The following is a 23635-nucleotide window of genomic DNA, read 5'->3' as shown; positions in this document are numbered from 1 at the left end:
AAAATAAAATTTAATTAATTAATTAATTAATCACCATTGTTAATATAAAAATTAATTAATTTCTTAATTAATCACCATTCTTGCCTTGTAAACTTTATTCTCTTAGCTAAGAGTTAAGAGTGCAAAATGCCTTGTCCTAACCGTCCCTCATAATATCCTCCTCTAACGCGGTCCGCAGCCGCCTGCCTAAAACTCACCGCCACCTTCTAAGAAACACCCACGAATTCCATCTATATAATCTCATCCACCTCGCTCGGTCTCTCATCTTCTCAACAAACCCTAACCTCTTATACCGTATATCTGTGCAACCAAACTCTTCCGTACATCTCCACCGGATCAACTATTTTCGAAGATCGTGTCATCTATCATCATGAGTTCAAGTGCTAACTCCGCAGCAGCTTACCCCGCTCCGGCTTCCCAACAGGGACGTTACATCCAGGCGCCGCCTCCAGCCGGCTATCCCACCATGACAGACGATCAGTTGGCCCGAAGCCACGGTCCAGTCGAGACCAAGTCGAAGGGTGATGACTTTTGGAAGGGTTGCTGTGCTGCTCTTTGTTGCTGTTGTATGTTGGATGCTTGCTTTTAGAGATGATCCAATATTTTGAGGATGGGGCTTTCTTGATTGATTCTCTTGATCGATTAGACCCAGTTTCATACGTGTGATTTGTTTTGATTTACAGTCTCCTGTCTAATTAAGGAGTATATGTCCCCTGGATAACCCAATCAAGCTTTACTGATTGGTTATCCAATTGCTTATTCTTGTAGATTGTAGAATAATTATTCTTCTATAGGCATGTTCTTGGCGATGGATTAGTTTGTTTATTGTCAAATGTTTCAGGTTTAACAATACATGTTTTTCTTCATGTGATATTTCCCGATAATACATAATGATCACCACTTTATATTTTCATTTTCACGTACTCCATTTATTATTTATTGATCCTATAATGTGTTTAAACTAAAAGTGCTCATGGAAATTGGATTTTTTTTATACTAAGTCGATCGGGATTAATCAAAATCACTAAAATGAGATAACAAACACGAATAATACAGAAATTATATAGTTCGATAATTGCCGACGTACATTTACGAATGTGACTGATTCCACTATTAAACAAAGATGATTAACCTCAGTACTCTTAAACTCTTATTTCCCGCGCGCTAATTTATCACAAACAAGCAAAATCCTCTGCTCTGCAGTTGACATATAAATAGGACTTATTTCACTTTTAAGAAAAATGTCATTGGAGCACTTAGATCTTAGAGATTAAATTAAAGATTACAGTCTAAAATTTTGAGCAAAAACCAACAAATTAATGTAAAAGCGCTAGCTAATTAAAACAATTTGTGACATTTTATTTTAGGAGAAATGTCAATGATATTAATGAATTGAAAGTTGCATATATAAAGAGCTATCTTACAAATGAGATAGTAGCCAATAGTATTTTTATTTAAACAATAGTTTTTTTTTTAACCTCTAAAAAACGAGGAAAATTTATTGAAGGAAAGAAAAAGGATACAAACTTGCGGTGAGCACTTAAACAGTTAAACTTACCACATGTGAGAATCACAAATAACAGAGACATAAAATATCTCTATTACAAAGAGATGAAGCGAATGGAGACAATTTTCCCACTCCACCTTTAGTTGCCAAGGTACCAAGTGTGGGGAACGGAGAAAATTAAGAACAACAGTTGAGTCGACCACCAACCAAATATGCTTTCAATCTCTTAAACAAGTCAATTCAATTGCTTTTATGACTATAATAACCTCTGCAGCTACTAAACTTGGAATATCAAGCTCAAAACAAAAACCACCTATAATATGCCTTTATAATCCCTATAAACACCCCCATAGACAGCAAGATTAGATGCACTCTTCCGATCACCATTGGTAATTATCTTTATCCAACCATATGGAGAAGCATGCCAATTAACCTCGTTTATATGCAGAGCACAACACGGCTGGCATGAGACCCCAAATATCTTGTAATACAAAGCACTTGGGATGTGTTAACCATAGTACCCATTGCAAATCGATCGGAAGCATTAATAATACCGTTAATTAAGTGGCAAACTTGAAGAGCCGTGGAAAGATAACCATCATACCTGGCCTTGTTTCTAAATTGTCAAATAAACCAAAATAGAACCATCATAGTATCATACTTAGAACAGTTGAATAGAACCATGCAATCCATAACTCCCGCAATTGTTGACTTCGCAATGGTGAAATTTAACAAGTCCAAAATAGAGTCAGGCCGGGAATTAAAGAAATATCAAACCTCTCACATAAATTTCTAGACTAATGCAGCTAAGGGGCAGGAAGAAAAATATGCTCAATAGATTCACCATTTGCTGGGCAAATAACAGAATAGGATGCCAATGATATTTAAATGATTAATTGTCAAAACGTGCAAACTCTTAAACAATTACAATGAAAAAAGCATCAATACATGGTGTAGCTCATGCGTAGAAAAGGAAAATACAATCAGTTGGTTTTCATGTCAATCAATCTTTTCACAGTTTCACCACCCTCAATAAATCTCTCCATACCTTTTACTTTGAATAAGCAATAAATTTCCACCTAGATAGATTATTGATTCCCACGGTGGCTTTTGACTAGTCTTTCTTCATTCCCATTCCGATGGGCACCACTTGTGCGGGACGAATATAGGTTCCAAAGGAATATCAGAAAGTTGGCTAACATTAGATACACAGATTTTTTAATGACTCACAATTAAGTTCCTAATTAATCTAGGAAAAAAAAATATGACACATCCTAGGAGGTTTCATACTCAATAGTCTCAAAACGCCCTCTAAAAGAAGTAAATCAATAACACGCGCCTGTATACAATTAGGCTTGCGTTCCCTTCTAAGCTATATCTTAGTCTGGTGGGACTCGTACACTCGTTTTCCCTGGTTATGTTAAGCTATACCCACGCGTTACAGCCGACCGCGTATAACACACCACCCACCTTCTGGGAAACATGCACTCCATGAAGTCTCTGATCCCTATATAATCCCATCAGTTCTCTCATATACTCAAACACTCAATTACCATAAAACCTCAAATCTTGTATTCCTTCTCTTCTCTCGGCAAGCAAACACGCACATCTCTACCCGATCAACTATTTTCGAACATCATATCATCTTATCATCATGAGTTCCAGCACTAATTCCGCAGCAGCGTACACTGCTCCGGCTTCGCAACCGGGACCTTACGTCCAGGCTCCGCCTCCTGCCGGCTATCCCACCATGAGAGACGACTCCGATTTGCCCCAGATTCATGGTCGTGTGGAAACCAAGTCCAAGGGTGATGGCTTCTGGAAGGGCTGCTGTGCTGCCTTGTGTTGCTGTTGTATGCTCGATGCTTGCTTTTGAAGATCTAATGGAGCTTGATGATTCTTGACCCATCTTCAGAGACCCAGTTTGATATGTGTGATATATTTACAGTATATTATGTGACGAATGAAGGACAATGTGGATTGGATGCTCATTTACTGTACTGAATGATTATGCAATCCATTTGTTCTTGACTTCTTGTACAATAATTATTCTTTCAATCTTATTATTTTGAGTGAACAATTAATTCTTCTTTTACAGTTTTATTTCATCTAGTTTTTCTTTTTCCAGTGGAAATTTGTTTGTTCTCTATGGTCAAATTTCTTTGTGTTTGATAACACATTTATCTTTTCAGAGCTTCTATTCATACCTTCAATATTAGTATTTGGAGCCGTGCCCAAACCTCACCATTCTCCATTTTTTAGATTTATGTGTGATTCCCAATCATAAGGGCAAGACCATAGGGAAACTAGTCGACAGTTGTTTGATTAAGTGGGGTATTGAGAAGGTTTTTGGCATTGTTGTTGATAATGCCTCTCTGAATCAAGTTGCCATTGATTATATGAAGGAGAAAATAGGAAATTGGCATGAATTGTTGTTGGGGGGCAGTTTCTTACATTTGCGTTGCTACTACCACATTCTGAACCTCATTGTGAGGGATGGAATGGATGAGCTAGAAGAGTCAATTGAGGGGATTAGGAACTGTGTGAAATATTTTAGATCATCCCCGGCAAGGCTTCATAAGTTTAGGAAGTGTGCACTGCAAGAGAAGGTGGAACACCAAGGAGGAATTGTTCCTTTGGATGTCTGCACAAGGTGAAATTCCACCTATTTCATGTTAGAGGTAGCAGTTAAGTACAAGAAGACTTTTGAGAGGTTAGAGGATGATGATCAGCAGTTTGAGGAGTATTTTCAAGAGAAAATTGGTGGGAAAAAAAGAGATGGGCCTCCAAGGGGTGCTGATTTGGATCGATAAAGCAGCTAGGCTAGTTAAATTTCTGAAATTTTTTTACGACGCTGCATTGAAATTCAGTGATGTTAAGTCTGTGACTGCAAATGAACCATTGTTGTGGATGTGTACTATTATCCAAGAGTTGGATAAGTATACAAACTGTGCTGATCCACTCATGGTGAGCATTGAGACATCGATGAAAAAAAATCTATAAGTATTGGGGGAAGCTTGAAGACCTCAATAAGATTTTGCTGATTGTTGTTCTCATAGATCCAAGATTCAAGTTATTGTATCTTAAGTATTTTTTTCCCAAATTTGCAATCAGACAAGGCACTGCAAGAAGTGATGATTGAAGAAGTGAAGAGCATCTTCATGCATCTGTATACTGATTATGGAAAAGAAGATCCAATAGCTGTAGAGGCTTCATTGCATGCTACTCATCCAAGAATGGAGGATTCAAGTGCTGCACAAGGTGTTGAGGAAAGCCATGAGCAGAATCTGCGTAAATTCAAGTTGCTGAGGCAAGAAAAGATGTCATCGAGATAAAAAATGAGGTGGACAAGTACTTACTAGAATCTTCAGAAGATCCGTCCAACAACAAGTTTGATGTTCTTACCTGGTGGAAGGACAATGCTCCGAGGTACCCCATACTTTCCCAAGTTGCCAATGATGTCTTTGTTATCCCTGGATCAACAGTTGCTAGTGAATCTGCGTTTAGCCTCGGCAAAAGGGTCGTTGACCCTTTTAGGTCATCTCTCACTCCAAGAATGGTTGAAGCTTTGGTCTGCATGAGGGACTGTTTAAGGGCTGCATGCTTTAATGCTTATAAGGAGCCTACTAAAGATGAATTGGATCTATACAATGAGCTGGAAAAGATGGAGAATGGTGAGGTTTCCATACTTAGCTTTTTGTTTCAGTTTCTGTTTGACTTTAATTTTTCCTACTTAACTATCTATTTTAATTGTTTTCTCACTTTTCTGTGTTACATCAAGGGGTTACTGATGATGAGGATTAAGCTGGAGAGTTGTGGAAGCAAGAAAGCATTGAAGAGGCGGAACAATGAAGACCTGCAGATTTGAACTTGCTTGTTTTTACTTTACTGTTGGTTAAAGTGTTAAACTTGTCCGGAAGGCCGGAACTATGGAACTTTGGTTAAACTTTGCTTGTTGGCATCTGATGAAACTTTGTTGTTGAGTTGTTGGTTTTTAATAGTTAGTTAATTTCAACTGTTTGAGTGCTTTGTTGTTTGATACGTTTGAGTACTTTACTTTTTTTCTTTACAGATTCAAACTGTTTGAGGCTTTGAGCATTTGAGACTTTAAAATGAGTGGTTCTAATTTTAATGCTTCTGCAATTCTCTCTTTTGGGTAGTATTTACTTGCAGTTTTGTAGCTACTTTGAAACGTTGGAAATTGACTGATCATTTGCAGCTAGTATGGGCTTGATCTTTCTATATATATATATATAAAAGGAATTCAACCTTGATATTTGGTAATTGAGCTTGGCTTTTAAGGCCAAATAGTGAAACTGGCCCAAACCGAAACCGGTCCTCAACAAATCGGATTTCGGTGCAATCGAAAAATCAGGACCATGACAAAAAAAAAAAGCGGTTGCAGTATGGGAAACAGGCAAACCGTTTAATGTGGTTTTGATGTGGGTTGGGCTTCAAACTGACTCGTACTGAACCGTGCCCAAGCCTAACGATTTTCACGTTCATAAAATGAGTCAGTAAATAGAATTATCTCATACTTAACTGATAAAAAAATTGTAGGTAATTGATTCCCACAATGATTTTTGACAATTTGACTTGGTCTTTCTTGCATGCCCATTCTAGCGGCTGCTTGTATGATGAACATTGGATAGAGCTGCGATCTAGGAAAGTAGATTAGATACAGATATTTTTCAATGACTCGTAGGTTCAATGCAATAAATAATGCGAGGCATATTGTATCAATATATAAAAATAAATAATGACTTAGAAGGTTAACAACACGATAGCATCTCTAGTGGATTAGCTAATTCTTGTTGAGAATTTTATTAGTTTATCCATCAACAAATAATTCATAAGTTACATCGTTCTTAATAACATAATGAATTTCATTTGTCAAAATATCTTATAACAATTATTATTTTTCAAATAAAGTCCATATAACATTTTAAACAACCAATTACACTGAAAAAGACACAATATAAAAAATAATGATAATATTGAAACAACGGTGCAAGAGAATAATGAACAAATAAAAAAAATTACGAATTGTTAAAGGAAAAGCACATTATGTGCCTTCGTCAAAGAAACAGACGAAGATGGAATCAAGCAATTACAAATCACAGCTCAATCAGCATTTAGTATCATCAATGTAATTGTTATTTCCGTTGTAATCCTATCCCTATATAAAGGGGTTATGAATGAAATGAGTAGACCAATTCCAATCCATTTTTACTTTTACATGAATCAAATAAACAAAATCAGTCTCAATTTAACACATAGAAAATTACACACAAGTGTCATTCTGAAACTTTAATTAAACATAAGGCCACTTAATTTTTTTTGTAAACATAGGGCCACTTGCGGCTACAACACAGTAGATTTTTATTTTACTATACCAATTTTGCCCTTAGCCCCAAATTAGATCAAAATATCTGTCTCGAAATGAGAATTAGATTTTGCTCTCTCTCTCTCTCTCTCTCTCTCTCTCTCTCTCTCTCTCTCTCTCTCTCTCTCTCTCTCTCTCTCTCTCTCTCTCTCTCTCTCTCTCTCTCTCTCTCTCTCTCTCTCTCTCTCCCTCTCTCTCTCTCTCCCTCCCGCCCTCCCTCCGACAAGCTCGTTCGCTTCTCACTAATGAATAATCTCTTTGACGTCAGAAGCTCTCCCCCAGCAACAATCGACTATCGCGTAGTAAAGCGCAGCACTAGCCGGATGATATCGACGTAGAGACAAGCCTTGTTGCAGATTTGAGAGAAACGAGACGGCATCGTTTCACCATCTCCTCACCTTTCTTCCGCGTTTTCTCCGATCTCGACTCCGATTCAAAGTAGATCGGAGAAATCAAATCAGTCACCGAAGGGAATGGCTTCATCGACCAAGGTCAGAGTCTCCTCCATCTTCCGTCGTGACCAGATTGTCATCCTTGTCGTCCACAATATCTGGTATGCAAGCGCGGGTCAAAGCAGTATCAGATCGGCTAGATATGAGAGTCAAAGCACGAGAGAGAGAGAGAGAGAGAGAGAGAGAGAGAGAGAGAGAGAGAGAGAGAGAGAGAGAGAGAGAGAGAGAGAGAGAGAGAGAGAGAGAGAGAGAGAGAGAGAGAGAGACAGAGACAGAGACAGAGACAGAGACAGAGACAGAGAGACAGAGACAGAGAGACAGAGAGGGAGAGACCTGGTATTCATGGATGTTGAGGCGGCGGAGTTGTTGTTGCTGCCATTTTTCGGCGATGGAGAGAGAGCAAGAAGTGAGGTACTTGAGTAATCCTCTCACCATTGTTCGTAGCATTACAACATTGACAGTAGCTTTGTACAACTATTGTAATAGATTTTCACAACTATGGTAGTTGCTTTTTACAACTATGTAAGTAGTTTTTTACTTAGTTATATCATTGTTTTTATTTATCAATTGCAGTAGCATTATTGAATGTGTTTATTTAATGTGTTTTTATCTTTTTACCTGCATACTTTTCGTATTATTGAATGTGTTTTTATTTATCAATTGCAGTTGCATTTTTATCTTAGGTAGATTATTTACATTTCCATAGCTTTGTTAGTCTTTGAGAACAGTTTTCTCAATCTCTTGGAGTAGCTTTTGTTCTACTTGGTAGCAATTTTTGTTCTGCTTGGTTATTTCTTTTGGCGACCAGAAAGAGTAACCTTTGGTGATAGTGAGAGTGTTATTGTTACTAGTGAGAGTAGTTTTTTTAGTGTGGGTGACAGTAGCATTTGTTGCTTGTGATAGTAGGTTTTGGTATTGGTGATAGTAGCTTTTATTGGTAGGGATAGTAGCTCTTGGTTTTGGAGAGCGTAGTTTTTGTTGGTGATAGTAGATTTTGTTGCTTGTGATAGTACTTTTGTTACCTCGTCGGAGATTACCGGAAATTTCACCAGATTAGTTTTTGTTGCTAGTGACATCAGCTTTTATTAGTGAAAGTAGCTTTTGTTATTGGTGATAGTAGTTTTTGTGACCTTGCTAGAGGTTGCCGGAAATTTCACCAGAGTAGCTTTTGGTGTTAATGACAGTAGATTTTGTGGTCACCGGAAGTTGGCCAGAGGTCGGTCGGAGACCCACCGGAGTTGGCCGGAGGTCTGCCGGAGTTGACTGGAGACCTTGCCAGAGGGGAGAGAGAGAATGGTTGTTTATTTCTTGCTCTAGTGGCATTTATATAAATATGTTGGTTTTTATATCCAAAATATAACACCATTTTAAATTTAGTGGCTTTATGAGAGAAAAAATTAGTTGGTAGTCTTAAAACTAAAGAAACATTGAAATATGCAAATTGTAATTTTCTCTTTAACATATTAACTTGACAAATTTTTGGATTTGATCAGAGATCTTCATAGAAGCCACATATCTAGAAAAAAACACACGTGTTGACATCTTGGAGGTCTCGTGCCACATATCTAAAATAATTGACAAATAATATTTTTTGCTCAATAAATTGCATCGTAAGCTTTTGACTAGTAATAGCTATGGCGTTAGATTGTCGTCTGCTTAAAACTGCCCTACTTACCCCACGCGACATTGAGCCCGCCGCAGAAAACCCACCATCTTCTAAGAAACAACCACTCCACCATTCTCATCTCTATATATAATCTGAGTCTCCTCTCTTCCTCATCATCTATATCATCTACTCAACAACCCTAAACGCTGCTTCTTCTATCCCTTCTTTTCTCTGCAAGCAAATATATTTCTAGCTAATCCTACCCTACCGGATCAATCCTTTCGAAGTTCATATCATCTATCATCATGAGTTCAAGTCCTAACTCCGCAGCTGTGTACACCGCTCCGGCTTCTCAACAGGGACCTTACGTCCAGGCGCCGCCTCCTGCAGGCTATCCCACTATGAGAAACGGCTCCGACTTGCCCGGGAGCGACGGTCGTGTCGAAACCAAGCCGAAGGGCGATGGCTTCTGGAAGGGTTGCTGTGCCGCCTTGTGTTGCTGTTGTATGTTGGATGCTTGCTTTTGAAGGCTTTATATTAATCCATGGATGCATCTGATTTCCATTTGTATTTGATTTGTGTTTCTTCTTCTCTCGTAGTTTTTGATTTAGGGAAATATCAAGGACCATGTATGTTGGATACTCAATCAAACTTTGTTGATTGATATTATCCAATCATAGTCTTGTACGATAATTTAAGGTTGATTTGTTTATTGTGCATATGGTAGGATTTCCGAATAATACGAGAACGCTGTTGTTTTCCGGCAACTTTTCCGACTGTGGATTATCATGTACGGTGTGGGTTTTAATTAAGTGATCTCATTTTCAAACATTAGGTGAGAGTGAGACTATGATTCGATCAAAAAATTATTTACATTATCAAATGATGAAAATGACTAGGTAAGACTAAAACCAAAGCAACAGAGCACGGGTGATTGACAAATTAACTTAAATTATGGAAATTATTTTATACAACGACGGTGCAAATAACATAAAATGATCTCCACTTTTGATATTTATAATCATTACTTTTATTAACAACAATTATAAAATGGTCTAATCACTTTTTTCTTCGACTAATACCACATTCCCTTAAAAATAATGATCTGTTTGCATGATTGAGCTTGTATCCGAGGGGTCTAGTTGATATTTGCATATATTCCAATTTTTGTATTGGTGACTTCAATATATTAGAGGAAATATCTTCTTATGGCTTACATTAATACTAATCTCCTTCGCGAAGTTTTGGCTATTTGCTTATTTATATATAGAATCTGGAAACTAGGTAAAATGATTGTTCATATTATCATGTACCTACTTTATGAGTGGCAGTTGTTGGGTGTTGACAGGCTAATGTCACCCTTGTTTCATTGTTATCAGATAATTACCTAATCAAATGATTAAATAATTTGTTAATCTATATCATTAACATCATTAACAGAGTTCATTATTACTTGCTTGAATATTTAAAGCATTTTCCTCCAACATAATTATTCTTTGGTGGAAATAGCTTACATTTTGCTCAATAAACAAAATTGATATTACAATAACTCACACCTGTAGGGTCGAGACACCGCTAAACGCAATATCACTCCACGTATAGAGTGAAGCTCGGGAGGGGGAGTAAACTAATGAGAGACTGACAATAAATCTTTTTTCTCGCATAATCCATCATTAGACTCGTTGACAACTCTTGCTTATAAGCCTTGCAGTTTCTCATGGGTATTGATCCGAATAAAACGTAGTTAATTAGATACCAAAAAGAAAATGATTTTGGATCCCAAATTTTCACAGAAAATCCATCATAATCCCAAATCCAGATCCAAGACTTATCGAGCGTAGTTACATCCCTGAACCATCCAAAAAGGCCCAAACCCAAATATATATGAATAACACACATCAGAGTCCAAGCTCAATGAGGATTTCCCTTAGCAACAATCCAAAAAAGCGTTTGCCCTTGCCACCGTCACCGCACCAACTCGACACCGTGCCTCAAGATTTGTTGGTGACGAGGGGCCATAGAACTTGAAACTATGACGCCCGTATCACCGGTCAACCCAGCTAGAATGAAGCCACCGGCGTCATTCCCCGGGAAGAATTATGAACCTCTGATAAATCAGACTAACAATTCACCACCTTCGCATATATATATCCTCCCCACTACTTTCCGTCGCCAACTCATACTGGGTTAGCCATCAGTCCGTCATTTGTCGCCCATTAGCATGAAGGCGCTCGTGCCACGAGTGTGCCATCCGTGAAGAAAAGACTCAATCAAAACATGTCCCTACTTGGACAAACACCATCTCTCCAGATGCAAGCGCTGCGATCCAACCAAATCTGCCTGTAATTCTATTAGCACACATCTACATTCGAGACGCGCTCGCCTTGACCTAGACGAACCACCACAAAACAATGTCCTCGATGGGTATTGGTAGACCTTCACATCAAGAGACCATCCAATCAGGAGAACACATGCATGCCAACTAGCCGCGATGGTGTTGTGGAAATCTGCGAAAGAGAAGACATGGCAAGAGTCAGACTTGGTTTAAGGTGACACCAATGCAGATATCGAAATAGTACTCTATCAAGAATGCAGATAGGTGCATAGAGGCCATGCCCAAGGGTTGCGCTCTCCGAACCTCTGCTAGGTCTCATTGTAACTTTATCTCATACGTTAAAAGTATGCCATATATGAATTCTCATGATTAATGTTGTTTTAGGCTCAAAGATATAATTTGGCTGGCAAACCAACTTCATAGTTTCCAGATCAGACACATCAATGGAAAAGTCAACTTTCTTACCGATGCTATTGCTAATACTAGCCCCTTCAAACTTGTCATGCTCATTACTTTAATAGTCTAGCTATAAGTTGTGAAATAGGTTCTTTGTTGTAATTCTTCTTTTCTTTAATAAAAAAAATAAATGTTAGGTCACTAAGGTCAGGTCTACCATAATAATATTTCATATTCGTCTACACATATACCTTGATAATCATACAGAGGTACTTTTGAAAATTACTTCCGTTTTTTTATATTTTTAAAATGAGTTCATTAAGTTTTCTGTAATTTAAAATTTAGAATTATTACACACGATTTTTTTATCTTTTTTTTTCTTTATGTATTTTACATATATTATTGAACAAAAAAGAATGTAAATGAAACGGGCCGACTTTAAGAGGATCGGGCTCATGCAGTATTTGGGCCGACCAGACTCAATATACTCCTCTTTACTCATCTAAGGATGACCACATGCCCATAATAATAAGATGGCTAATGATGAATCGTTTACCCCATTGGGCCTTTATCATTTTGGTGTTATGATTAGTATAAAACAATAAAACATTTTACCAACAATTTTCTCTTTAATTTTTGTTGGACCTCTTAACAAAAATGATTGGTAATGCGACCCAGCCCAAGAGCAAAGTTTAAATGAAAAAAACAGAAGCCCAGCCCACCAACAACTAGGGTTTCACTCCGCCTCCCACTACTATATATTTCTTTCACTTAGGTTTTCTTGGCCACACTTGCCGAAACCAAGCGAGAGCTTCGAGAGCTAAGCGAGAGAGAAGAACAGCGCCGCCGCCATGGTGAAGTTTTTGAAGCCAAACAAGGCCGTGATCCTCCTCCAGGGCCGCTACGCCGGGCGCAAGGGCGTCATCGTCAAGGCCTTCGACGACGGCACTCGCGACCGCGCCTACGGCCACTGCCTGGTCGCCGGAATCAAGAAGTACCCGAGCAAGGTGATCCGCAAGGACTCGGCCAAGAAGACCGCCAAGAAGTCGAGGGTGAAGCCCTTCGTCAAGCTCGTCAACTACCAGCATCTGATGCCCACGCGCTACACCCTCGACGTGGATCTCAAGGAGGTCGTCACCCCCGACGTGCTCTCCAGCAAGGACAAGAAGGTCACGGCTTTGAAGGAGACCAAGAAGAGGTTTGAGGAGAGGTTCAAGACCGGAAAGAACAGGTGGTTCTTCACCAAGCTCAGGTTCTGAGCAGAACGGCGTCGTCTCTCTGGAAAATGGTTTATGGCTTTTTCTTCCAGTTGATTTTGGTATTTACTGTTTTTGAAATAGAACCTGTGTGGAAGACTATTATTATGATGGGGTTTCTAAACAATGTTTAGTTTAATTTAGTTTTGTTCGCACTTTAAATATTCTATATTTCGGCACATCTGATTTTGTTTAATTTAATTGCGGTTCTAGATTCCCATTGTGTTGCTTGATCTGTTTATGAATGTGGTTGATATCTCTCGATTTGCTCTATGAATGTGTTGTTCATAGGTTTAGGGTTTTAGAGAAGTGGGGTGTGTGGATTTGTGGTTATTAGAAGAGCAGGATCTGCGAATGTCTTGAGATATCAATGTGATATTTCTTTTTTCATAAGAGTTTTATGCATTGTGTTCGTGTCATTTTTGTTATATGAAATGGGTTGTGTGGTTTAGGCATTTCAAAATTATGTTCAGTAATGAATCAGCCTTGGTGGTAACTGTTGTGCATTGCTAGTAAATTGAGGTTTAGGGTTTTGTAGAGTGTTCATGCATTTAGGTTTCTTTGACCTACCAAACCTGCATGTTTGTTGGTGTTCTAATACATTTTAGTCTTTGTGCCTTTGTTGCTAGTCTTTTCATACCGACTAAATTTTGGCTTTAATTTTCCATAAGTTAGTCAGTTTTAGTGTCAATCTGAGCTTGGGTTTAAGTATTTATCAGGATGTGTTAAGACTGGTTACTGGTTGTAGACTGACTATATTGGCCAGAGCTTTCTCATACATGAAACAGATGGACATACCTTCCTCACCAATGGTTAACTAGGTTGACTGGTGTTAGACTTTCTGGTAGTGGTGCTATGTCTCGAAATGTTTGTGATTTTTTAGGCTGAAATGGATTTTGGTTAGAAACTGGTTCTGGTGTTGGAATTTGTAACGGATTGTAGTTGTGGCAATTTGAGTTCTTTTCATCAGTACGGAATGACAAATGTCTCCAGTCCCAAAATTTTTTGACACAATTTATTTTTGTAACCAATGTGGTATTGTTATATACCTAGCTTGTTATTGATTGGCTGACGATTTCTATAACTTGAAAGATGTAGCAATGTGTATGAGATTGTGCTAATACTGTACAGCCTTATCTGTGATTTGTGTCAATTTTTGTTGGATCTTTAGGTTGGATACATAGCAGATTAATGTTGAATTAGGGTTGGATACAGACATAGCAGATTAATGTTGAATTGTTATGTGACACTACGTCATCTGTAACTGGGTTGCCACAAATACTGCCCTCTGAGGTTCCTGTTTCGTCAGTCATATAGGTTTGAGATTCCCGTCAAATTGGATTGTCTGAAATTGAGTTTTTGGAAACCAATTGTTTTTGGCTTTTTTTTTTCTTGGAAGTGGGTCTTCTTTTTTTTTTTTTTTTCATACGTCAATTCTGTTTGAATCTCATGTTAGGAAGTGCCTGAATATGTGATGATTGTTGATAGTGGTCTGAACAGTTTTTATGTCTGTGATGTTTGTCATGTTCCTTGTCAAATCTCAATATGCTGGCATGATATTCATCATGTATATTTTTATACCCTCGATGGGGAACATTTCCAGGAAAAAGGCCTCTAACAATGCAAGGTGATGTGGGTTCATTTCATGTTTATCGTTGGTAGATAGTTGATTTGAGGTTTTGTCTACATTGTTTTGGCTGGGCAGGCCTGGGCTGGTGACTTTACTGTTCTACAAACTCGGCCAAGATTGTGATCTCAATCACAGACAATGAAGTGAGAAATAGTTTACCTCGCATGATTAGTCTATAGCACAGTAGGTGTCAAAAGTGGTATGGATGTGGAAAGTGAATGTCTAGGCTTTACATTGAGTTGGTCCCTATCTGTTTCATGACAAAAACCTTCCAAAAATCCATACCACTTCCAAAAATCTTTGCTTTGCATGCAAAAATTAAAATAATAATAATAATAATAAAAAACTTTCCTCTCTTGTACAACCGTACTAGGATTCAGGTTTCAACTCCTAGGTACGGGGTAGCCCTTCTTTGAAGTTACGGGGTCATTGTTCCATGTTCCTTGGATATGGTTCTTGCATGTGCAGGCCTTTGGGGTTGACTGGAGGATTGGCCTCCATTTCTACTTTTATGGGTGATTAGATGCATTGACTACTCCAGTGTAGAAGAGGAACTCATCCAAAGTCCAAACTTCAAATTTCTGTGACCGGCCCAGTTGAAGCATGACTTTCGTTTAGGATATCTACCATATTCCCTCTTTTGCTTGATAAGCTTGAAGTCTTTGTAAAATGAAACGTGACGGCCAGCAAAATAATTAAGTAATGATTGTGCATAAAGAAAAGAAGTATGAATTATTGGTGGTAGAACCAAAGCTTATGTGTAGGCCAACAAGGCAAGTACCCCTCGGGTAGTTTTCTTTACATAAGAAACTGCATTTAGATGACTGCCGTATTAACGGTATTATGCTACAAGAGGAATTCAAACTCCGGCCAAAAATAGAAAAACACTACTTGTCAATGAAAAAATATGTTTCATTTTGTACTTGGTTTCTCCAAATTAGAAAAGATAGCAAGTTATGACTTGGTTTGATCAACCCTTTATAAAGTATGGTAACATGACAAACAAGAAGTTTTTTTTGCTCTTTTCTCAAAAGGGATAGAATGTCAATTGTTATAATATGGAATGCAGTTACTTATATCAACTCACCTCATTAGAACACAACGACAAAGAAGCCTATCTAAGTAATTTCACACACTGTCGGTCGACATAGCACAATCTGAAATCAGAAAAATTACAGATGCACAAGCTATAGGGTCCATGTTCTAGTCCCAGATCTTTTCTTTGGTAATCCCCAAAGGCCAAACCAACCAAAAATGAAGGAAACCCTGGTGACAGTTGTTAGTCCCTTGCCATTGCCTTCACCAACTGAATCGCACTAGAACTATAGCCCACATCCGAATTTGGTTTCGAGTACCACAAGTAGTTAAGATGAACCTCCTTTAACACGGCCGAATCACATAAGGCAAACCCTAGGCAACCAGTTCCTATGAATCGTTGGCAGCAACTCCACCCACGCTAGCCGCCCATATCAAAGAGAGAAATGCTGAAGCAAACCCAAAAGAAACATAGCCAAATCATTAAATAGCTCTTAACCACTCGATCTACAGTGAGATTGAGCTGACTCGCTGAGACCAAACCCATGAGATCAATCAGCAACCCCAACAATATCCGCAATAGAGCAAAAAATCAAGTGCTTCACCACATCAACTAACATCTAAACATCTCAGTCAGATCTACCGCCGCAACAAAACATCCTCCGCACAAGTCCGTCTCAGAAGCCCATTTCCGAGAAAAGAGACCTTAACCACACTGATACATACGAGACAACAACAGCTTGAGAGGAAGATGGAGTTTGAGAGTATTGTAGGGTTTTACACCAGTAACAAAATCAATTTCTCGAAATGGAATAAGGAAGCCCCCATTTAGATATTCATTCATACAAACAAGACTCAAATAATCGTGCACTCCTCCATGATTAGAGCATACAACTAATTAAAAAATAACACATATCAATGTCAACACCCAAAGATAAGCCTCCCACCCCATTAAATCTTCCCAAAACAAAGTCCGAGAATCCAAATATGATGCAAATTAGACCATTAAACAAATCCCTAAACCAAATATTAATTCCATACAAATCACCTCCCCCCTAAACCCCCAACACAACCAACGGACTTAACGACAACTCCCAAAACGCAGCGCACCAACCTGACGACGACGACGACGAAGACGACGACAACCCCCACACGTGCCGTGCCAACTGACACGAACCAAATAATAATGCTCAAAAGTTATCAAACTTTCTGTCCTTCTTTCTCTATTCCCAAACCACTCCCTCTCTTCTTCTCTTCTCTCTCTTTCTCTGACACACTCCATCTCTGCAAATCTCTCTGTACAGGCTTTTGATTTGTCTCTTTCCGCTCGAAGCTTTCCTCCGCTTCTATATTCTCTCTCTCTCTGAATCCAGAGGTGGAAGTGGAGTCCCTACTCTCTCTCTCTCTCCCCTCACCCAGTCATGCTTCAGAGCTTAGTACCCCAATCCCCAATTGGCGCCAACCCTAAAAACCCTACCTCGTCTTCTTCCTCCATGAAGACCAAGCGCGCCGACCGCGACGACTCCGATTCCGCCGCCGACGACCCCTCCTTCAGCAACAAGCGCCCGAGTTTCTCGCGCGAGCCGACCGCCGAGCCGGCCGAGCAGGTGGCCGAGGGCGAGTCGGCCGGGCTCAAACTCTTGGGGCTTCTGCTACAATGCGCCGAGGGCGTGGCCATGGACAATCTCCACGACGCGAGCGACCTGCTCCCGGAGATCTCCGAGCTGTCGTCGCCGTTCGGGTCCTCGCCGGAGCGCGTTGGCGCGTATTTCGCCCACGCGCTGCAGACGCGCGTGATCAGCTCCTGCTTGGGGACGTACACGCCTCTGACGACGAAAACCCTAACGGTGGCGCAGTCGCAGCGGATCTTCAATGCTCTGCAGGCGTACAACTCCATCTCTCCGCTCGTGAAATTCTCTCATTTCACGGCGAACCAGGCGATTTTCCAGGCCCTGGACGGCGAGGATCACGTCCACGTCATCGACCTGGATATAATGCAGGGCCTCCAGTGGCCAGGATTGTTCCACATCCTGGCCTCCCGGTCAAAGAAGATCCGGTCAATGCGAATCACCGGGTTCGGATCCTCCACCGAGCTCCTCGAGTCCACCGGCCGCCGGCTCGCCGACTTCGCAAGCTCCCTCGGCCTGCCCTTCGAGTTCCAGCCCCTGGAGGGCAAAATCGGAAGCATATCGGAGCTGAGTCAACTCGGAATCCGACCGAGCGAGGCCACGGTGGTGCACTGGATGCACCATTGCCTCTACGACGTCACCGGAAGCGACCTGGCGACGCTGAGGTCGCTGAGCCTGCTCCGGCCGAAGCTGATCACGATCGTGGAGCAGGACCTGAGCCACAGCGGGAGCTTCCTGGGGAGGTTCGTGGAGGCGTTGCATTACTACAGCGCGTTGTTCGACGCGCTCGGGGACGGGTTGACTGTGGACAGCCTAGAGAGGCATATGGTGGAGCAGCAGCTGTTCGGGTGTGAGATAAGGAACATCCTGGCCGTGGGGGGGCCCAAGAGGACTGGGGAGATCAAGGTGGAGAGGTGGGGGGAGGAGTTGAAGCGGGTCGGGTTTCGGCCCGTTTCGCTTGGCGGTAACCCGGCCGCCCAGGCCGGCTTGTTGCTTGGGATGTTTCCTTGGAAAGGGTACACATTGGTGGAGGAGAACGGGTGCTTGAAGTTGGGCTGGAAGGATCTTTCCTTGCTCACCGCCTCGGCCTGGCAGCCGTCCGATTGAATTACTTTGACCCCTAGAGTCGATTATTTCGATATCGAAATCGATACCATCCATCAAGCATGTTGGTAAATGGGGCAAAGGGATTTTTTTTTTTTCTTTCTCTTTTGTGTTTTCACTTTGTTGTAATTCTTTGAAAGGAGAAAAACTCAAAAAACATGTAGTTAGTTTTGTTGATGTTAAAAGAAAAGAGAAAAGGTCCATAGTTCATGGGATCTTTCTATAGATGATGAAATTCAAGTGAGAATCAAATGCATTCTGAGTTAGTTGCAATTGTTTAATTCATTGACGAGTTTGGCAATGTCATGATTGGGTGGGAAGTAGCAATCAAAGATGGAAGAATATTATGGAACTCAATAGAGAAAATGAAAGAAGATTTTGTCCTCTTTGATGTGCTGATAATATAAAGAAGACTTGGAAAGACCTTAATATTAAGCTGGTACGAAAACACTGAGCACATATCTTTCAGTTCTTTTCAGTTTTTGTCATTGTAGCGTGGAAATTGAAGAGACCATCAATGTTTCAAGTTATGAAAATTCTACAGTACTCGAGAGTGTATCAACTATATTCCGAATTTTCCACGAGTCTCTGTAAGTTGGAAGGTGTAGATGAGAGTGATGAGGATTGAAGCAAGTGCGTGACTTGCTGGCTTGGTGTAGCTTGGATGGTTGCATAGTCAGTCCAGCAGAGGAGACAAAAGAGTGCACATGTAGCTGTACTAAAGAAAACGAAAGCTTATCCTATTATGTCTGGTGTTTAGACATCCTGCAGCTCCTTCTCTACCCAAGCAATCCCACTCTCAGAGACAAAGAGTTCCTCATTACTTTGCAATGAAATAGGGCATCTGTACCAGATGATCTGTTGTTCTGTTCATATTTGATGGTGACTATAACTTTTTTTTGGTCAAAGATGGTGACTAAACTTATGCAAACCTAAGCACCAATGTTAATTGACTGATAAAAGGGCAAAGCTAAAAGTCTTAGACATTCCTTTCACATGCTACACATTTCCGTTCAGATAAAAAAAAAAAAAGAGACTAGCAACAATTTCCAATCCATAATTTTTCTTTTTTCATTTATATCTCACAAAAAAAAAAAAAATTCTCTGATACTCGGTATTGCGTAATTCCAATTCGAAATGAACTGGGTAAAACATTGAGAGAGAGACTATTGATCTAAAATTGGGCAGACATATTACCATGATCCAATACCATGATCCAACGAGGTGATCGCATTGACAATGAAATTTGCATATCAGAAGATGTAGTGAAAGAGGAGATATTTTCAAACTTGAAAATCACATCTTCGATGTCGTTAGTAATCATTTTTAGATGCTAGGGTGTTTCACACTTCTGGTTGATACCTGTCAATGTCAAGTTTGGAGTTGCCTTCAACTTGGAATTTAGAAAAAGTTCTTCTCCAGAGCATATATAGATTAGGTCGTATCTTAGAGCTCTACCTCTATTGGTGGATATTTTTAGAACTAGCTAAGTGGGGGATTTCATCTGAATCTCTAGTTACCAAACAAATTTCAATTGAAGTTTTATTTTTGATATGAAATTTCAACTAAAGTTGCTTATAGAAGAATAACTTTTGTTCAATGACACTGTTGTCAAAAGTATGTGAATTACTTTTCTATTATTTTCCAATGAGCAAGTATTCTTCTATAACTTAAAAAAAAAAATTAACTGCATCAAAAGTACTTTTTGGTGGTTTTAGAAATGCAAAACGCCCTTATGATAATTTTGGAGGTAATCACTTGTCTTCTCTCTCTCTCTCTCTCTCTCTCTCTCTCTCTCTGAGAGGATGTAGTGAAAAGACATGTCTTCAAACTTGGAAGCTATATTTTTGATGCTGATGATAATCATTTTTTGATTGCAGGGTGTTACACACTTGTTGATATATTCAATAACAAGTTTGGAGTCGCCTTCAACTTGGATTTTGGAAAAATTATTCTCCAAAGCATAAAATAGGCCATCTCTTACTCAGAGCTCTTCCTTCAACCATAGGAACAGTGACATGACCAATATTTTTAGAACCACCTGAGCGAGAGATTACATCTGAGGTTCTAATTACAAAAACAATTTCAAATGAAAATGCTTTTTGTTCAGTAACACTTTATCAGAAGTAGGCCTGGCATTTAAACCCATAACCCGCACGCTCAAAATCCGCCCGTCATTTCCCATTACCCATACGGGTTCCTTTTTTTTTTTTTTTTTTTTTTTTTTAACCAGGGCATTTTTATAATTTTTCTTATTCCCCATGAGGATCCGACAGTTGGATCTTCGTATAATTGGAAAAAGACGATTCAAAAGGAGATCCGTGAGGATTCGACCGTTGGATCGTCGTATAATTTTGTGAGGGTGATTCTAAAGGCGATCTGGGACTATCCAACCGTTGGATCTTCGTATAATTGTGCAATGATGATTCAAAAGGCGATCCGTGAGGATCCGACCGTTGGATAGTCATATAATTTTGTGAGGATGATTCTAAGGGCGAACCGGGACGATCCAACCGTTGGATCTTCATATACTTTTGATAGGATGAACATAAGGGTAATCCGTGAGGATCTGACCGTTGGATTATCGTATAATTCGGTAAAGATGATCATCTAGGTGATATGTGAGGATCTGACAGTTGGATCGTCATATAATTTTGCGAGGATGAAACTAAGGGCAATTCGTGAGGATCTGACCGTTGGATCATCGTATAAATAGGTAAAGATGATCCTCTAGGTGATCCGACCGTTGGATCTTCGTATAATTTTGAGAGGATGAACCTAAGGGCGATCTGTGAGGATCTGACCGTTGGATCATCGTATAAATCGGTAAAGATGATCCTCTAGGTGATCTGTGAGGGTACGACCGTTGGATCGTCGTTTAATTGTGATTTGTGAATCATTTTTTGTCAAAAAAGGAAAGGAAAAAAAATCTAAAAAGATAGAAAATAAAAAATTTCAAAATAGAAAACCAAAAAAGTTCATATAGAGAAAATGGCAAATGAGAGGTTATATATATAAGTCTTAATTGGTTTCAATTGTTTTGATAAAAAGTTTTTAAAAAAAATTTAAAAAAATGTTTACGGGTTTTAAAGGGTTCCAACGGAAAACCCGCAAACTCGCCGGGTTTGGCCTGAGAAACCCGTTAAGCTAACGGGTTCTTATCGGGTTGGCCCGTTAAGAACCCGTACCGTACCCGCACTATACCTGCATGTTGCCAGGCCTAATCAGAAGCATATAAAGTTCTTGCATTACACTTTCAATTGTTTTTGATGAGCAAGTAAAGAAGAAAAAAAACTTGGTGGTTTCGGAAAATGCAAAACGCCCTTACAACCTATGCCATCGGGCCAACCTGGGCCTTACAGAAAATTGGTGCCCATCACACGTATCTAAACCAAGAAAGCAACCTTTCTAAAGTGTGTTTGGTATGGATGTGCTTTTAAGAGAAGCTGACTTTTGCTTATTTTTGAAAATAAGTGGCTGAAAAGGAAAACAGCTGAGTGTTTGGTAAACTGGCTTTTTATAAGGGCTGTCAATGGCAAAAGCAGTGGCAAAGTGTTTGGTAAACTCAACACTAGCTTGTGCTTTTTGCTATGGAATGACCAATTTAGACATGAAATAATTTTTGCCTTAATTATGTGGTTATTAATGCAGTTGCATTGCTCTTGTTTTTTTTTTATTCCCTTTCCTGTGAAGAACTTGACGATTAGTAACCTTTAGAATTTACATATAAAATCAATGGCGGATCCAGGATTGAAATTTTGGGCGGGCTTGGATTTCTTAAAAAATAATATATATATATATATATATATTATGGAGAATCTCAACGGTGAGAGAGAATTGTATTAATTTAAAAAAAAAGATACACCTGGTCAGGGGGGAATGTAGTGAGTCTTACCCCTCAAATGCATATCTATACAAAACTAAAAAACAAATCAACAACAAAATAAACGTGCAATGCAATACAAGAGCCTAAACTAACTAAATCTAACTGTACGAGTTCCACAAGCCACAATTTTATATGCACAATGAAAAAAAATGAAAAAAGTACCTTGGAAAGCATTAGATTGTAGCTACTCTAATAATGGAGTCCTTAAGTACATCCATCCTGCACATGATCATACATAGATGCACACATGAACAAGAAATTAAAACAAAGAAACCCCAAGAAAGCAGTGAATCTTGAACTAGAAAATGTGCAAATCTTCAAGTCACCGAATCAGCCCACAAATCTAACTCAAATTCCAAGAAATTGAAACCGAAGACGAATCAAAAGTTGAAAAAGAAAGGGGGATGAGTCATGAGAAGGAAGCTAGCTTAAGAAGAAAGCAAATAATGGACTCAAGCTTCTCTGATTTCCAGCAGTAGATTGCATATTTGCAGAACAAGGAGACAGAGAGAATGCTGCCTACAGCCTACCTGATTTCCAGTCTGCAACCTTCATTCTTCAATCCACGAAAGCTTCAATCCAAATATCCAATACAACCTATGAAATTGAATTTCACATCAATCCTTAACCCGATAAATTGCCCCAAATTAGATTGATTCAATTAAACAAAATTGAACTTGATCAGTTGATCTCTGAGAGAAGTGGAGAAGGGAGAACCGGCTGAGCCACAGGCGGCGAGAGGAGGAGGAAGTGGGAGAGAGTGAGAGTGTGAGAGACGATTCTCCAGTTGACCAGTTCGAAACTTCAATTAGGCCATAGGCCTGTAGTCGATGAGTGGAGTCTGGAGACCCGGCTGAGCCGCAGGTGGCGAGAGGAGGAGGAAGTGGGAGAGAATGACTGAGTGAGACTGTGACTTTGTGAGAGACGATTCTCCAACTGACCAGTAGTCGATGAGTGGAGTTGGGACTCGGGAGTGGGGAGTTAGTTCAGGTCGGCTACTGGTCTACTGGGCTTCTATTGTGTGGACAAACCCCAATTAAAAAAAAAAAAACATACGTCTAATTTTTTTTGAAGCCCAAAAATCTGTGCATAGATCCGCCGGTGTATAAAATCTTTGGTGGTTAACCACCTCCATTCCATTACCCGGGGCATGTAACATTTCTTATTTGATGCTATGCATAACTAGCACAGAATACTTGTGCTTCTACATCAAGCTCAAACCCAAGGATCAAAACTAAAAACTATAAAATAAAAGATCATCAAAAGTCCAGCAACATTGGTTTCCCACTTTGGAAACAAAGCTCAAAATTGGCGAAATCAGTATCATCTAGCTTCATTTCACTTCTGCTACTTGATGTATTGCTGGATGTAGACATTTCAGCATGTTTTGGTGAACTTTTGCTTGATGAAGGAC

The 23635-nt window shown here is 39.6% G+C and overlaps 3 protein-coding genes across 3 annotated transcripts; all 3 read left to right on the top strand.

The window, feature by feature from the left end:
• The first annotated feature begins 3038 nt into the window (after positions 1 to 3038).
• Positions 3039 to 3615, top strand: LOC112188277 (cysteine-rich and transmembrane domain-containing protein WIH1). Its single transcript, XM_024327367.2, has one exon. The coding sequence runs from the start codon at positions 3162 to 3164 to the stop codon at positions 3381 to 3383; it is 222 nt and encodes a 73-aa protein (XP_024183135.1). The 5' UTR covers positions 3039 to 3161; the 3' UTR covers positions 3384 to 3615.
• Positions 3616 to 12455: 8840 nt separating this feature from the next.
• LOC112190666 (60S ribosomal protein L27) lies at positions 12456 to 13154 on the top strand. The gene has a single exon (XM_024330140.2). The coding sequence runs from the start codon at positions 12534 to 12536 to the stop codon at positions 12939 to 12941; it is 408 nt and encodes a 135-aa protein (XP_024185908.1). The 5' UTR covers positions 12456 to 12533; the 3' UTR covers positions 12942 to 13154.
• A 3225-nt stretch (positions 13155 to 16379) lies between these two features.
• On the top strand, positions 16380 to 18587 carry LOC112188793 (scarecrow-like protein 23). The gene has a single exon (XM_024328002.2). It carries the CDS (start codon positions 17025 to 17027, stop codon positions 18336 to 18338), a length of 1314 nt encoding a protein of 437 aa, XP_024183770.1. The 5' UTR covers positions 16380 to 17024; the 3' UTR covers positions 18339 to 18587.
• The last annotated feature ends 5048 nt before the right edge of the window (positions 18588 to 23635 follow it).

Source organism: Rosa chinensis, chromosome 2 (genome assembly GCF_002994745.2).
Source record: "Rosa chinensis cultivar Old Blush chromosome 2, RchiOBHm-V2, whole genome shotgun sequence".
In the NCBI taxonomy this organism is placed as follows: domain Eukaryota; kingdom Viridiplantae; phylum Streptophyta; class Magnoliopsida; order Rosales; family Rosaceae; genus Rosa; species Rosa chinensis.
This window is presented reverse-complemented; position numbering and strand designations above follow the sequence as displayed.

Excerpts from the sequence above, each read along its gene's own strand:
- LOC112188793 (XM_024328002.2), top strand. The coding sequence starts at position 17,025 with ATGCTTCAGAGCTTAGTACCCCAATCCCCAATTGGCGCCAACCCTAAA.
- LOC112190666 (XM_024330140.2), top strand. The coding sequence starts at position 12,534 with ATGGTGAAGTTTTTGAAGCCAAACAAGGCCGTGATCCTCCTCCAGGGC.
- LOC112188277 (XM_024327367.2), top strand. The coding sequence starts at position 3,162 with ATGAGTTCCAGCACTAATTCCGCAGCAGCGTACACTGCTCCGGCTTCG.